The following is an 18,414-nucleotide window of genomic DNA, read 5'->3' as shown; positions in this document are numbered from 1 at the left end:
TGTGTCATGTTATTAAGGAAGAAGAGTATGTCGTTTTACCCTGGTCCAACTTTTCAAATTTAAGGGGCTGTTTTCTACTAGTGTAATTCCCTTGAATACTTTGTAATACATATATCACAAAATATTCGAGCGAATCTTTTACCTATTAAATTATATAATGGAAAGAACTTGAGTATTTCATTTTGAGGAAAAAATACATTTAATCTACTATTCATAATGTCTTCCAATAATCCCACGGCTTAATAATAAATAAATAAATTAATAATCTTCATATGTGGTTCTTAATCGATACCACAAAGTTTCATAGATGTAAGTGGTAGAAATATAAATTTATGTTTACCAAAGCAAAAGATAATCACAAATCTTAATTAATTGATTGATTAGGTAAAGGCTATTGTTTTTGACCTTTTGCCTCTTCTACAACGTCACGTCCTGTTATTTATACAGTTTTTTAATGAAAATGTACTTACAATATTCTTATTAAATAAGTACGTTTTATTTCAATAACTTTCTCATCTCATTTGTAAACTTACGTAATCAGTTATAGTACATAATTAGTTAGAGAAGATGTGGGTTTTGGAATGAAACAATGTGGGTATGTTATTCTTAATAATAAATAATATAATTGTTCTAAAGAAATAAATACATTTAGACTAAAAACAAACATTCTAATTGCATTCACACCCATGTTTACCTTGTATAAATACATTCACGATTATACATTTTTATTCTTTCAAGAAATTCTGTTTGTCCATCTTTTTACAATATTTGTCAAATAATCAGATCATTACATCTATTGTTTAGACTAGATTTGTTCTGTACACAAGTATAATTAGTATAAATATAACCCGTATATTACGCTAGTTTCAATTATCTATGAAGGATTCACGAAGAAACTCTATACTAGAAACTATAGTTGGTATACCAAAAAAAACTGACCAGAAGGCTGAAGCTAGCTCAAACACTACACTAGAGTTGGAAACGTTACAGCGGAACAAACTTATATAAATTTATGGACAGAAAAACTTAATTTTACTTTTTTCCACAATATTATTAGAGAAAATTTATATATGTATGTGTGTGAAAATAATTAGTGAAATAATGAGCAGTGGGAATAAAAAAGTTTTATATTAAAGCATTAAGTCTTAGCGTTAGCGTTAAGTTGTCACTTCAGCTAAAATCACTAACAAACAACTTTAACAGTTTTTAGTTAAAATAATCAGGTTTTAGTAGAACTATTAAACGAACAACAGATACCACTGTAATGTTGGTAGGAGCAGGGGTTTTTGATTTTCTTATATTTTCTAATAGTCTCAAAGAGATAATTCGTGTTTTATAATTTTTAAAATGAGATATGGTAATAAACATAGTGAATTTGAAGTCAGAATTTAAAGAACAGGTTTCCGGTTATGGATATTTTGCGAATCACCTATCCAGTTGCTCGCAATTGTGGAAGAAAGTGCATTAACAATAGTGTAAGAGTTATGGATATATTTCCAAAATAATTTGGTTACATGCATACTATTGCTGCTTTTCACGATTTTAGTCAGTACATAACAAAATATGATATAAGCAAATTGCTTGTCCGTTCAAGCTGGAAGTTATTATTGTTCATCTAAACCATAGTGTTTGCTATATTTAACTCAAATATTCTATATAATTTTACCACCTATTGTGCTACAGATTAGATTCATACACGTATTTTCGAATTTAAACTCCAGCCTCCCTAGAAATGTTAAGGGTTATTTTCGATTCAGTCCCAATTATTCTTTAGAAAATTATGTTTATCAGAAAGTTTTGTGCATGATATCCTTTGTAGTGATTCATGGCTACAGCTGTGATAAATATAATTATAGTATTAGATAATATTTTTAAAATAACGATCTGAGAATTTGATGAATATGTACATAGTTTCAAGTTTGACAAAAACATGCAACATTTAAAATTGAGATTCGTCATATGTACGTATATATTAATTTCGAGAAAAATTTTACATGTTTTGTCAGTTGATTGAAAACAAAAAATATTGGGTATCCTACGATGGAAAAATGAACTTGATTTAGAATATTTGACAATATTCTCTGAGTAGTACCAATACCCACTATCTTATTTTCAAAATAAGTGCAACTAAATATTTTTCAGGAACTGTTACTTATACCAAGGACACACATTAGTACAATATACAAGATTGATTTTGACATTATATAAGTGAATTAAAAATTTTTTATGACAATGGTAGAATTTTAAAAAGTATATAAATAACAGAAAACAAAAAGAAATGCAGAATGGGATCAAAATAGTAATATTAATCTTAGAATTGATTGTTCATTATGCTATGTTTGAAGTTTGTATTAAGAGATTGCGATGTATTTAATTTATTTTCACAGTAGGAACATTTCTTATTTTTGAGTTATATAGGTACCTATATACCTCGTTATCCCTATTTAGACTATTAAAAACATCAAACTGTGAATCAGTGTTCATAAATGTAAAAAAAAACAATAATTTTAGTAACATTGGTTTTAGCAATTTAGATAAATAAACAAATGAAAATAATTTGGAATATAAATAAGAATATATTTGAGGAACTTAATATATATTTTTCATATTACAGAACTTTTTTGTTTTTCTCAGGTGCGACAATAAGAAACAACAAAAGAAATTTCATAATAAATAATTTGAAAAAACTAAAAGTTTTTGGTAAATATAGAATTTCATGATAGCCCAAAAATTACCTATATTGGTACAGTTTAATCGAGCCTTACTGTCCCTTTGATTTTTTTACTACGTGGAAAAAACTGACCAATTAAATCTACCTTTCGATACATTTTTAATAGCTTAGATATGTTGAAAAATTATAAAATGGCATTAGTATATGCCAATCTTTAGGCAAGCGTTTTAAATGAAACATTTAAGGTTAAATGTGAGTTTTGAAAGGTGACAAAGATATTTTATTGGAAGTTTGCTATATTCAATAGGATTCACGTTTGATTAGTTGGTATAGACGATCGGCTTGAAAAATTAATGTTCATTCAAGCACGTATCCGACTTGGTAACTTCAGATAGCAAGAATTCAGTCGCCTTTCTACTTGAATCCTCTTACTGACTATTTTTTTGAAAAGCTATCAGTATATTTGTCATCAGAGCGAACAACTTAAACCTGCAAATAGTTTTTTAGAGATATTAACTGTGACGCAACACTTGATGAGTGGTCTGGTGTTTTTATTAATTTATTTATATTCGCTATCAAGGAACACTTAGCAAAGATCTTGACAAACAAAATAATTTTTACTTCAATGTAGTTTGTGTGTTTAGGGAAACCAAATTACCATGTGTGCTTAGGGAAACCAAATTACCAAATATAAACAGACTTAAAAGTTTCAGGAGGCCCGAGACTTTTGATTGTGTAGGTTCATTGACAGTTTCCATTCCGAGTGGATATAAATGTTAATAAATAAAATAAAGAATACCTATGTATTGAAAATATCTATAATTGTAATCGTTTTCAATGTTTATGACAACATATTCAATCAAATAAATTAAAGTGGCCAGTAGGTTTGACTATAGAAATACACCACTGTAGAATATTTTATAGATGCATTTAGTGGGAATATAAATTATATATAGTTGTGGTTATTAAATCGTGTCTTACGGGTCACATGTGGTTCGAGGCCCTTATTGGACGCACCACGTTTTAGAAAAGAATTATGTAACTAGCAATAACTCATTTTTAAAAGTTTAAAGATCGTTATAGTAACAATATATAGGATTACTTGCTATAATAAATAATTTTACCCTACGATAATATTAGAAAAATTTGTTTATTTCTAATTGCGGCACCTTGTTTAAATTTCTGTACAGTTAAAACAGTCAAACTAACCAGCAGTTTCGACTATGGAAATGTATCAATGTTACATAATATTTGCTACTTAAAAACCGATATATCTTAGATATATCCAGTACAGAGTTAATCTGAAATGAATCAATTAATGGTTTAATCAATTATGTATCATCTTTAATAATGGAAGCCTTTCATTGGTAATATTGAAATTTCTGTTTTAATAATTTCAACATTGACTTATTTCCAGTGTACAATTTTAAGTTCCATTCAACAAACAGAATTAATTGTTTTATTTTTACCAATTTGTTAACCTACCTAATTAAACACCGAAATCAGTGCTATTTTAGAATACTTTTATTGGTGTTCCCTGATGTCGGTATGTAAAGGTACCGACCAGTCCAGTCTTTGGCCCAATCAAAGTTATATATAGAAAGGATACTCGGACAAGTAACCTATCAAGGAATTGGGTAATTCCAACTGAGTATGTGGACGAGGTAGCATCACTAAACGAGGTTTTGCAGCGTCTTGCAATGCTTTATGCGTGGCCAATCTAGCCAAATGTTTAAGGCTAGGTGGCTTCGATTTTTTCCTGACAGGTTTTTCTAATAATATGGAAGAGTACCATTTACCTTGTTGATCGACCCAAACCTGTGCATTATTACGACACAACTTACTTTGTTGTACATAATGCTGAATCAAGTCAATAACACTAGGAAACATCGGCATCGCTGATTGGAGATGAACTTGGGCATCTAATCTAAAATACCCGTTGGTATAGAATAAACGCACGGAAGTAGGTCCACGTTCAGTTTGAACACTAAGAGAAAAGAGAAATTTAGGGTCCGAAGAATTTCGCACTAAAAACTTTCCTACACTCGTTCCTTTCAATAGTTCATGGCTTTGTTGATAAGTTATACCTTCATAATACCAACCGGATAGGCGCAGAGCCCGTACGGTGTCCGACAGTCTTTGAAGTTCCGTTTCGGAATTGTTTTCTAATGGCGCTGGGGCAAACTGCAGGGGGGTAGCGAACGGAGGTAGAATGAATGATAGAGGCACGCTTGGAGATACTTGTGGGGAAGGACATGGACTTGGGTTTGGCGCCAAAGTAGTCACCAAACCACCTCCACTTAGCACGTGCAAAGATCTCCTCGTACTGCAACATTGTTGATTCGGAGGACAGCACTGGAATTCGTGCTTGCAGTTTGGACATACCACGCTACAGCCTAACATTGCACGCTAATGCCATGCCCAATACTTCAATACTGAAAAAGAAGAACAAATATTTAAAACAACCGTTCTCAGAATACACATAGCTTGTTCAGGTATTATTGAGTGTGATATGAATGTATAATTTTCATTGTTATGGGATTGATTTTATGTCTAAATGAACTATTTATGGCTTTTTTAAAAGATGATACTCTTGATCTAATTTCAGCTTTCATAAATAGGCGTTAAAAATTTAAATATAACGAGATGTGAAAAAATAATTAATTAATTAAATTATAATGAATTTCACCCAAGGCAATATAATTAAATTATTTTATCACTCCTCGTATATCGTTACATTTTAATTTCGAAGTTAGGTTTACTGATTCCTAATATCACTTTTGACTAACATTTTATTTGACATAGTTCGCAGACATTTCAAAATTATATAAGCCATAACATTTAATTCATGTTTGTTCAGTTTAAGCATAGTTTTTATTAATATCAAATATATACATGTAAACATTCTCAGCGAAACAAGATAAAATAGAATTCAAATAAAGGTATATCAACCCAATGGTTGAAGAAAACAAATAAATTTATGTATGGATATTAGTGCAGCCCAATTTATAAATGCCTACGTCATACCATTCTCTGAATTTTACAAATTATAACGTGTCTTAATATATTGATTATCCATTGTTTCAATTAAAGGAATATATCTGATAAGCAGTTGTTTACCCAGTACAACAATTCACTGTGTTTTAGTACATGAATTATTACAAATATTTGCTGATTATTATTTTCTGAGAAAAATTATTTCGTCGGAAAACCATAAAAGTAGGTATATGTAGGACGTTTATTATAGTTGGAACTGTTTACGAAAACTATTTTTTTAGTTATTGCAGCAAGTTTCTTGATATAAAGTTAACAGTTTTCTATTATTTGTGTAATAATTATATTAGATAATTATAGGCAGATAATCATTAATGCTTTACAATAATACAATTTTTAGCGACAATAAGGTAAAAGTTTGTGAACAATGAAACAACCGAATTGATGTGGCAACTAATTCCAATTTTCCTGAGTTACATTTATGACTGCGAAACAGTATACGTTATACACAATAGACAAGAGAAGTCACTTAAAAATAAATACAATATTTATTTAACCTGTACAATAGCAATCTAAGAATAAATTTGCAAATCAGTACGCCAATGGCTGTTAGAGGTTGCTGTCCTTCTAGAAACACATTTTTCTTTTATACCTGCTTATCAAAATTCGAATTTCCCGGTATTATGTGCCGGGGCTGTTGCCTTGGATTGCTAAGAAAGAAAAGGACAGGGCTTCGTTGCAGGTGTGCGTGTATGTCGACAACCGGTGCACCCATATTTAGTAGTACGAGAAAAGACTGATATTTTGATAAATACTTTAAAGTAATTGATAATTGAATTGCAATTATTGTATAAATAAAATCTATTGTCACTCCTTAAGCTAACAAATGTCGATGAAACTTAAAATAAAAAAAAAATTAAATAACACATATCAATTTGACTTCCTCGGTAACACTATGATTTAAAAATTAGTCTTCTACAAAACATTTTTGTATTAAAAACAAATTGACGAAAATATTATTTGGTTATGAGGTAAGTGCACACATTAATAATTTGTCAATGAAATTTCTAACACATCATTCGAAATTCGAAATACAATATTATGCTAACAAAAAAAAGAATTAATGCTTTAAAAAATTCGAAATAATCAAATTCATGTTTATCAATTTACAAAGTTTTATGTTCAAAATTTACTGCACTAACACAGACTTTCTATAAAAAGTTGAGACAGATATATTGTGAATAGTTCTCTCCATTTGGTTCCGAGAAGTCTGAATGGGAGATATTCGCGGAAAGCACATTAGACCTCTGCCGGTGCCAATACCTAGTACCCACAACATAATCCGTCTCAGAGGCCCCGACCAGCTGGGTACCTAGATAAATATTTCTTAATAATCAGATAATATACGAGTCGACTTCAAAATAAAGTCCATATATAATGAAATGATTAGAAAATTAATAGGTCTTACTTGTTATTTATTGTAATTTACTAATAATTTTGGTTTTTCAATTTAATTTCACGAAATTCCATTAAAAATGATTTCTGACTCAATGGGAAAGGTTTCTTGAATTACTATTTAATACAACACATGTTTATGTTGTTTTTGCTTCGTAAATATACAATAATTTCTAGATAGCGATTTATATACGGATTTTACCTTTACCTTGTAAATTTTTATTCCTTTTATTTATCGTAGTTTCTCGTGCATACAATTCACGGAAAATCTGAAATTAAAATAAACAGCTGCTATTAATAGCAGCTTCCGTATATTGACAAAACAACTATCAAAGCCGATGAACATTATTGTATCACGCAAATTTGAAACAGAAATAAATATTGCTTCAAATATTATTTGAACAAACTATTGATGTTATGTCTTATGCAAATTTATTTTTTATTTGCTCCCTATGGTATGAATAAATTTAAGCATCCAGCCCATTCATCTTACATGAATTCTTCTGAAATATTTGTTGAAGTCAAGCAGTGTAGGAGCTGATTCGGTCGGGTGTGCCATTAGAATTGTTGACAACCTGAATTTTATGCAAAATTTTATGTATCGACGTTTATTTGTTGAATTCTAGTAGATGACGAAAGCGTAGCTTAATCTTATTAATATGCGTAGCTTGTTTTGTAATATCATTGTCAAAATTAAATATATTGAATGCGGTGTCGATAGCTGAGAAATCTAAAACATATACAAAAAACTATGCGATAAAGTCGTTAGTGAATTTTTTACTCCCCTGCGAGGTTACGAAGAACACAGTCATCCTATTGGTTTTTAAAACAGAACTCCTATCCTTACAAACCAAAAAGTCCACAATTTTTATTAGAAAAAATGAAAGTTTTCAAAAAAAAAATCGGAGAATAAAAAGTATTTACTAATGAAAGTGGAAACGTTTGAATGGAGCACAAGAAATCGAATATCTATAAATAACCACTCAAAATAATTAATTTAAAAAAATGCAATGTAGTATTCAACTTCATTTGTTCAATTTTGTTGTTTTAAAAAATGTTCCAATTTTTTGAATTCTAATCAATATGTCACTTTGAGATTAAAATGGAAATCTATATGATATGTCAGAATATAAAAAATACATCATATGTAGCTCCAAAACAAAACAAGTTTCCTGTTCGAAATAGAAAGTACCTTTACAAATAGAAATAGTCAGATTCAATTATCCACAATAAATGTAATGCGGTTATCTCCAGAAACAGATTGAAAAGTACCATTTATCATATAGATTAACTGATGTCCAACAAAAAAGTGATATATTAACTGAATAAGAAATTTTTTCTAGCGGACAAATCTAATTTAGGTAGCGATTCCCAGAACTTCTATCATATATTTTTTGAAAATTTTCATCAGTACAATTCAATTATAAATTGAGTTGTGGAATCTTTGACCTATTTGTTTATAGTACGGTAGCATATAAGATAACAAATTATGTAAACTAAATCTTTATGGCGTTAACAATTATAATGAATGACGCGATCCAAATAAAATATTGCTATATATTAACATGATAAAGAATCAATGCTATAAATTCGTTATCTCTAGAGACCTTAGTGTACCACAAAAAATTGTAAAAAAAACAGTTACTATCCTAAAAATTGTAGCTTATGTTAGAAGACCGAAAAATGGTGTTTGACAAATTGGGGTAAACGGATTTCAAGACGAGTGTTGAATAAGCCAATTTTTGGGATTTTTAACCAAAATATGTCGATAGGACTTTTTGGATTGTATTCTTTATTTGCAAATGACAGTTTTTATCCTTAAATATATATGACGTTACTCAGAAACGTTGAAGAACTTTCTGTTTATTACTGAAAATGTACTGCTCAATATTTCCTTGACGGCCAAATTATATGACGAGATAAATTTTATAATCCATATTCATCATAATACTCTTACAGCTGGTTATAATTAATCCATTATTAAATAGATTTTTATCTTAAACAGTTTAATAGCATTAAACAAATCTACATATATACAGTATGGTGGATTAAATTCGTTATTTCCTAAAACTGGCGACTTTAAGGAAAAATCCTGGAACCCGTCGATATTTATATTTCAATAGGCTATTTGTAAGGATACCTTTTTATTTTGAGTAGTAGAACGCATTGCGATTTCTATTTCAAAAAACACAAAATCTAAACTAAGTGCTCCAATTGTTAATCTTCAGATAAAATACAATGAGAAAGACGTGCCGTGCTGCGAACTCTTCTCGAACCTTCTCTATAACTTCCGGTTATAGAGAAGTTTAGAGAGATATTTGTGCATCTTCAATACGTATCCTTACTTGGAGCCCAATGATATTTTGAGGTATATATTAGTCTACTTTGCTTTTCAAGTATCCCCATAAAAAGAAATCAAGAAAGAGTCAAATCAGGTGATCTGGGAGGACATTTTATTGTTCCTTTTCGACTTATCTACGTATTTGTAAAAACGTTGTTCAGTAGTTGAGCACAATGACAATTACAGCTGAAGGTTAACAATATGACTTAATTCGGGTTTCATTATATTTAATGGATAATACAATTTATTTTAATTATAGTGTATTAATTTTTTAAATAAATACAAACATCAATTACCCTGATATATAGATATGACTAAATAGGTATAAAAAGATCTTTCAAATAATATAATACAACACACATATTTCCATTTAAAAATTTCAGCGATGACGTCATCTCGCTCATATAGGTACCGTCAAAAATGAATCGTGTCCTTACGAATATTCTGTTTGAAAATAAATACAACGGGTTTCAGGTTTTACCTTAATGTCGCCGGTTTATGAAATAACGAATTTATTCCTTTCATTTGCACCATACTGTATATATAGGGACAATATGATTGATATCTGTAAAGTTCACCTGAGTATTTGATCAGATTTTATATTTTGTTTTTTGAAAATTACATTTAAATTTATATTGAGGAGGCCCTTTTTAAACTTACGTACTGGCATTTTTTGATAAAGTGCACAATATTTTCGCAAAACGTCAATCAATCGAGAAATATATATAAAACGAAAGTTATGAAAACAGTGTGAAAGAAAACTAATATTTCAATTGGATGGCGTCTTTACTATTTATGTCATTTGTCTAGTAAAATGAGTTGTATATAAATAACCTCCAAGTATCAAGATTTTCCGCTAACAAAAATAATGCGACCAACACGTAGCAGTCTCCTAATAAATTTGTATGACTAGCAACAAATTCTAGAATACAAACGTTATATTTAACTTGATTCCCTCTAAAATAAATGTTGTTCTTATAGCTAAACAGTTCAGAGAAAATCTATTTCGAGATGGAATCGGATCGGAATTTCACACGATCCAAAGCAATTTGTTTAGACATATCTCCAGACCAGAAAAAAAAAAAACAAAAACAAATCTAGAAATACACGTAAAGCTAGACACAAAAATAAGTTGTTTATGTGTAGAAATATTTATTTTTAAAAATTTTCATGAGGTAGTAATAATTTAAAGCAATCTTACTGGCGATAATCCGACGCCAATTAATCACATTAATAGAAATAGATGAATTTTGTTCATAAATATGGAATCCGTTTCCTTTTTTAATTGAAAAATATCGAATTCAAATTGAAAACGATACCATTATTACTTGATAAATTGAATTCGTTCTTTAACAAAACTGTCGTCCTATTTTACGTATGATTCTAATCTAAAATATTGCCACTATTTCTATTTGTGATTATAAACATTTCCAGTTTGAAATGGAAGTATATACAATTTTCATGATCAAAGTCAAAAATCAACCAAGTTTTTATTTTTCAGTAATTTTACTTCTTCCAAAAGCGCTAGTTATAGGATCGAGGATGGCGGAGACACAATAACCAAACTTTCAGGCTTAATGTTATAAGAGAAGTTTAAAACTCAAACTTGGTTTAAACTACATCTATTGGTTTTTTCATGTTTTATAGTTAGCGTTTACTGACAAATTTCGGATTAAACGACGACCTGAGGGTAACTTCAATTTAACATGAAATGGAGGATCCGAACCTAACTTTTTCATATTAATCTCATTTTTACAATGATTTAAGATTTGCACTTTATATTTGATGAACTCGACGATGATGATTAAGAAAACAAAAAATTATTCATTCTACAGCGAATCTTTAAATTGTCCTACATTTTTTTTGTTGTGGTTCTATCTGAAACATGACCTTTTTACCTTTTCCTTCCAAGTCACCGTATCACTTTTTTTTATTGCACTGTTTTTTTGTATTTTTTCACAATGTCAACCAAAAATACTACTTCATAGAAATTGCACGATTTTTTTGTTCTTTTTGTACCTTGGAATATATACATAGTATATTTTTCCAAGTTCAATTTCTTCTGTTGTCTTTACTCATTATCCAAATATATTTGCGTGCATAGAAACTATTTTTTTTAATTATTCATTCGAATAATTTAATATGCTTCAATATGCGTATACATTTATCAGGATATTTTAGCAATCCATGTGGTACTTTGTGTCGACTACATTGGAGACGAATTTATCTTTATGCATGACAATGCAAGATCGCACACTGCTAGAATCGTGCACTGTTACAATGTAGAAGTCGGTTTTCGGGTTATGCCAGCATACAGTCCTGACCTAAATCCAATAGAACATTTATAGGATGAGCTAAAAAGAATTCGAGCTAACTAACAGGATACAATAAATAACTTGATTAGATCTACGCTTAATTGTACGAGAGATGCTATTAGGCAAGAGGAGGTCATAACCATTATTAAGAAATTATGTGTTTTAAATTGTCAATAGCCCTATTTATGTTAATTATGAAAAAGCTTAATTTGCTTAATGCATTAATTTCACTATGATATACATAGGAAGTTATCATAAATTTATACTCATATTAAATTGTCTTTCAAACAGCATACTTTTTTTGATCAAAAAAAGTATGCTATATATATATATATATATATATATATATATATATATATATATATATATATAAATTAATGTCGGTTTTTCTGCCAATTTACAAGAGGCCATACACAGATTTGTTGATAATTAGAGATGACACCTAGGTCTTGTTGGAAAATTGTTTGAAGTGATTTTTGAAAGAAAATTCAATAAAGGTTTTTTAACAACAAAAAATTTTCGATGGTGATTCATATATAGTAAACAAGCAATTGAATAAAAAACAAGGTACCTTTTTTTTTTGAAAATCGACTCTTTCAAATGGGTAACATTTCTTCGGCAGCCGTTTGGGACTTAGAAAATAACATAATTTACTTGAATGTTATCAGAAAAATTATAAAAATTACGGAAAATTTGCAGTGTCAAATGATCAAATACCAACACACAATTAATTGCGACCACATCAGTAAGCAATAACAAGTTTATTTTTAATTTGGCTTTAATAGCTATGTTACTTAGAAAAGCTAATCACAAGTAAACACAGAAAATGTTGGAAAGACATAGTTAAATTTATGTAAATTAAATATCATTTTTTTTTTAAAACAATGACTTAACAGACTGATAAGTTACTTATAACAGTTTGTAGATGCTAATGGTCTAGACTGCTACATTGTTGTTAATTATATTAATTTGTGAATTTGTATCATTGGAACAAGAATTTTATTTTTTTATATACTTTATTCATCTTTAATCCTTGTATTTAGATATTAGACAATTGCTTACTTACAGATTAATTGGTGGTTTTCTAGTTATATTTTTGTTATTTATAGTTAAAGTATCAGGAGGAAAAACGGGCTTTCAATACAATTATGTTTTAACGACAAATTGTTAGTAAATATTGTCTGCTGAAATTTATTTTTATTCGATTCATCTGAAAAAGTATATTGATAATTTAGATATATATCAAAACCATACGGAAATTTTAATTTCACCAAATTTTTCGAAAATCTGTTTAATTCAGAAATGGATTGTAAGTATAAACTACCCTTATTTATCACCTTAAACACATTTTGCATAAACCTCGCGTTTCAATAAACATCGAAATAAACGGAAATACATTTTTTTAGCAAATATATGTAAAAGTAATTTGATTAACTCAACAATTTTTTTTCTAGTAATCAAATGAAACGATTGGTTACCAGAGAGTTTTGTGTTTCTAAGGCATGTACATAGGAATCACAATTAGATACAGGTGAATATCTCTAAAGCTAAATCTAAACAATACATAAAACCATGGATTGTTATTACTCTATGACTAATTTGTTGAACCATTGTTTGATTAGTACTAATTGTGATCAAGACAGCGCATAGTGAAGTTATGTCCATTGTTCAGTAAAAATTGAACGGTAGCTATATAATATTTAAATGTGATTAGAAAATAATCATTCACCAAGCGTTTAGTGATAATTATTGAGAGTGCAAAAAAGTAACTCCAAATACAATCGTAAATATTCACTAGAAAAAGTTTTTATACTAACGAACATTACTAGTGGAAAATAAACGAAATGAAATTGTTTTTCATACGAATAGTGCAGAAAATTTTGTTTTCTGTTGAATCCATTAAATTTGTTTAGAAGATTCTTGTAAAAAATATATTTATCAAGAAAAACATATAAAAAGATCTAAGAAGTACTTCAACCAAGAGCCTAATCTTTCAAGTCTATAAGTGAGACACCCTCAACGAAATACTTCCAAAATAATCTGCGACCCGCAAATTCTAATAATTTGTAGTGTATTCACTCCCTTCCAATATGACACTTCATCGTGTTCTCGTAGTACCATGAAGATTGAAAATGTAACTGCAAAAAGATGTATAAAACGACCACAATAACGCAGCAAATCCATTGATGGGTTTGTTTCCCCATTTCGTAGAAAAAATAAAGTTCGATATGTAGCAATAATATCAGTATTTCCAAGTCACTTTCATAAAAGCTACTCACCTGTATTTTAAAACAATTTAAACTACTAGTTCAATGACACTTTATTACTACAGGAAATACGATTTTCTAGAAATAAATATTTTTTTTACATTTGACAATGGACACGTAACTTTTGTTCCGTTTATATGCCTACTTTCCGTGACAACCATTATTATTACGACAAATAATAACCGTTACTATTGATCTTCCGGTAGTAGTAATAAAAATTAAGGGATCTACGATTTTTGGTTTAAACCACTGTTAAACAATTTCATATGTGATATTTTTTAAATTACATTAGCAGGCTTTTTGAACCGTTACGCATAACCAATACATGAATGGTTTTACAGAAAAACAAGTATGTATGTTACCTGTCGAACACTTAATTAAAGATCAAAGGAAAAATAGCTGAAAGCAATATATCGCCTTATCTATCATAACGGCAAATAATATAAACCAAAAATCTAGGAACTGCCGTAGAGTTAATATTAAAGATAGAGAGCCCGAGGTATTGGAGCTTATTCAATTAGGCTCGAAATGCTGATAGAGAAAGAACATCGGTATACCACTCTTTATATCTCTCTACTCTATTCTGATTTGAGCGCTATGACATCAAAGTTTCAATTGGTGGGAACAGCAATGGAGAAGAATAAGAAATCTTATTTAGTACAGCGTCCAGAGAAATAGAGGGTGGTTAACGGATGCTCTTTCTCTCTAGTTCAATAATAGAATTCAACTTACATGTCGCTCTACCTATCCTAAATACTTTGTAATGATCAGAATATATGAAATTTTTCGATACACCACTGTCAACAAAACCCATGAATAAATATTGGTAAAGATTTTAATTATGGCGTCTATACAAATATATTCATAATACACATGACTTCTCAAGCCTTTCACATGTGGTAACTAAACCGAGACTCCAATTTCAGTTTCATTGGAACATAAAATTATTCAATAAAATAGCTTCCAGAATATGGATAAACAATACGTTGAAAAACATTCGTTGGCTATTTTTACTGAACTATAATTTATATGATCATTCACGTTGCCGTAATAATGGATTTTAGCTACATTTAAGACTTGTCTATTGAAAAATGCTCAGGAAAACAAAACCTTGTTTTACATACTCAAACCAAGAATAACACCAATGTGTAATGCTTACTGTTAAACAAGTAGGTATGGTTTGGTATCAAAACATTGCTACTCTTGCCTTCAAATTGTAATAATTGGGATTCTAGATATTCTCTAACCTAACGTTTATATGATAAGCTAAGAACAGTAATAATAAAATACATGAATGGATGTGCGATTGCGCTTCGTGAGAGTACTAAGATAAAAACATCTGTTGAAAGTAAGAAAGATAACGTTCTTAGGTATATCATATTTTTTATTTTATGTAACTGAGAGTTTAGATGTAACCTACCAACCGATACATTATAACAGTCGAAATATTTGTTTTTGAAACTCAACTGTACATTTTATAAATGAGTAGATTGAGCAAACGATATTTTGTAATATCAAATGTTGCATGTAATAATTAATGTATTGAAATGTCCCACTTTTTATTAACGAGTCATATTAATATTGGAGAAACTGATTAGTATCCATTATTTTAGAGTTACATTGAAGATTTAATAACTCAAGCACTTTTTGGTTTTTTAAGCATTCACATCAATAATAAAATTCTTCGGAAATTAATGATGAAATTTTCTTAAAACTAAAATATGTAAATTACAAATCCAACTCACGTTAATTATATGAATTCGTGATAGGTAGAATATTTATATTCGCCTTTATCATATAGAAAGTATCAAGCGAAATTATAAAATTTGTATATTACAATATGAGAATTGGCTCTGAATATTAAATGGAAATCAATACCACAAGCTTAATTGATAGAAAGCAGCAAGAAAAACAAAAAAATATAGTTAATTTTACATTGTGGTGAGTGTGAAAAATTTTAAAGGGAAAATACTCATACACCTAAATCTTCTATTAAAAGCATCTTTTTGTAATATTAGGAACTGAATTTATACTAAAAAAACAAACTATATATACTATTCTCTAGTGTTCCGTGTCCATCTTGTGTTAATTTATTTCGGATAGAACATTTTTTCTAGATCCCCTTTTAAGATTCGCCACAGAAACCCACTAATGACACAATTTCTACACATACATTATTTTGCGAAATAATATAATTAAATCTCCGGCAACTACGTATACCATGTCGAAAGAGATGATAATAAATTTCAATGTTGGTACCGAGAAATCTGAGATAATGAATTCCATTTAAAAATCTCAAGACCGCTTGCTTCCACTGCTATTCAGGGTCGTTTACATTGGAGTTTAAAGAGAAGTACTGGAAATACACATATGCATGTCATTTTTTATTTATGGTATATTTAGTGTGCCTATAAAAATGCGAAAAATAGTCGATCATTACATAAAAGAATGTTAATTATAGTTTAGTTTTATGTATTTTACATTCTTGTACTTATGTATTTCAAAATAATTTCTTTGATAAACATACCAAATTATACCACCTAATCTCTTCAAATCAAAGAATAATAGGATACCTACGTATTCAGGATTTTTAGCTTGTAAGCTTCGTATGAGGATATTTTCTGAATTTAGTGTTTCCAGAAGGGCTCAACTAAAGGTTACAAATACATGAAAGTTTTAAAAACTTTCAACGTTAAAGCTTATTAAAACTAAAGTAAATTTAATGCCGTATTTTAAGGAAAAAATATTTATATACCTATGGAATTCACTAGATTTAGGAATTTCAAACAATCTTATACTTATTACGAATTTTTGTAGTTCATTCAGTATATTGTTCAATTTAATATGTAGATAATCTATTTTAAGTCATTTTAAGGCGAAATAAAATGAAAGTACTTGTACTTATCATATTTAACATTGTAAGGGAATAATATAATTGAATAGTACATAATTTATTAATCACTGAAATTAATTTTTTTAATAACTGAACAATTATTGATAGTTTACATGCTAATATAAGTTAATGATCTTCCTCGAAATCTATCATATACGATTGCAATAAATACTTCAAGGTAATTCAAAAAATTTGCGAAACCTTGTTTAAAAATTTATAATTTATACTGTATAGTGAAATAAAACTACAGACTAATAATGATAGAGGGTAAGGAGTGAATTTTAACAAATAGAAATAATTAGAAAATTTAATTACAACCTTGAGACACACGTGTGTATGTATCAAAATAAAAACGTGGGTGTGCTTATATTTATGGAAATTTAGATTAATTTTTTAATACTTTCGCAAATGAAATTGAAAAATATTGTAGATAGCTTACATTTTAAGCAGCTTACTTAATATCATTCTATTTTTGAAACGTTGTAATATTGACAGAAAAAATTCTAAATGAATGATGAATTCACTAAAAATTAGGACGTAATTGAAGTAACATTCAGGATGCCAGTAAATGAATTTAATTCGAAGAATGAAGTGATGAAACACTAACATTATTCATTCAGTATTTACGTTACATTCATTGATAAAAATGTTCTTACCTATATTAATTTGTGTAGACAGTAACTACAAGAATTGTAGAGGATATAACACATTTTCATAACTACAATTAGAGGCACTTAATCCAATGAAAAATTGAAATGACACTATACACTTGAAATATGTTTACTAGCACTAGTCCGAACATCAATCCAAGTGAACATGATTTTATGTACACTATTTTCTCATTGAAAAGTTTATTTTGAGGTTAGATCTTTAATTTATTGATCGTACTACTTACGACACGAACGGTCGTATAACGAATGATATTCGTACAAGCAAGCTAGATTGTCTAGATGACGCTTAGAGAGAGAAGGGGAATGGCGATTTACTTCTGTATTAGATAAGGATGGGGGAGTTGGAAACTTTCTGAGAACGATAGAACGTGTTTTCATTTCACGTTAAGAAGGCTGGCAGGAGGGGCGTCGATTCTGTTGCTGTTGAGTAGTACCCGGAATCCTATCTTCTCGGAAAGTATATGTATATATAGCCCCGACTTAGGCCCACTACCAGCTCATACATTCTTACAGTGATTCTAAAAATGTCGGGCGACTGCGTAAAATTTGAATGGTAAATCGATTTTGAGGAAATAATGACGTGGCGACGTACTATTTTTTAATACAGAATGAATTGGATGTTTTGGTTGTAAGTTATTTCGTGACATAGATAGATGTAAAATACCTAGATTAATTAAGAGAAAACTGAATTATACTCTTAAAGATACAAAATTATATAAATAACAAGATTATACCTTAATGTTCAAATGACTTTAATTAGAATTGAAGCTTTTCATGTTTAAGAGGCAAAATTACTTCTACAAACGT

The 18,414-nt window shown here is 29.2% G+C and overlaps 1 protein-coding gene across 1 annotated transcript; it reads right to left on the bottom strand.

Moving 5' to 3' along the window:
* Positions 1-596: 596 nt before the first annotated feature.
* Positions 597-18,030, bottom strand: LOC130898255 (suppressor of cytokine signaling 2-like). The gene is made up of 2 exons (XM_057807408.1): positions 17,593-18,030; positions 597-5,106 (listed from the first exon to the last, which is right to left on the bottom strand). The coding sequence occupies exon 2, from the start codon at positions 5,072-5,074 to the stop codon at positions 4,262-4,264; it is 813 nt and encodes a 270-aa protein (XP_057663391.1). The 5' UTR covers positions 5,075-5,106; positions 17,593-18,030; the 3' UTR covers positions 597-4,261.
* Positions 18,031-18,414: the final 384 nt, after the last annotated feature.

Source organism: Diorhabda carinulata, chromosome 9 (assembly GCF_026250575.1).
Source record: "Diorhabda carinulata isolate Delta chromosome 9, icDioCari1.1, whole genome shotgun sequence".
NCBI classification, from domain to species: Eukaryota; Metazoa; Arthropoda; class Insecta; order Coleoptera; family Chrysomelidae; genus Diorhabda; species Diorhabda carinulata.
Note: the sequence above shows the minus strand (reverse complement) of the source record. Positions and strands in the feature narration are given on the sequence as shown.

What these genes read in the sequence shown, in the direction of transcription:
- LOC130898255 (XM_057807408.1), bottom strand. Translation starts at nt 5,074, where the DNA reads ATGTTAGGCTGTAGCGTGGTATGTCCAAACTGCAAGCACGAATTCCAG.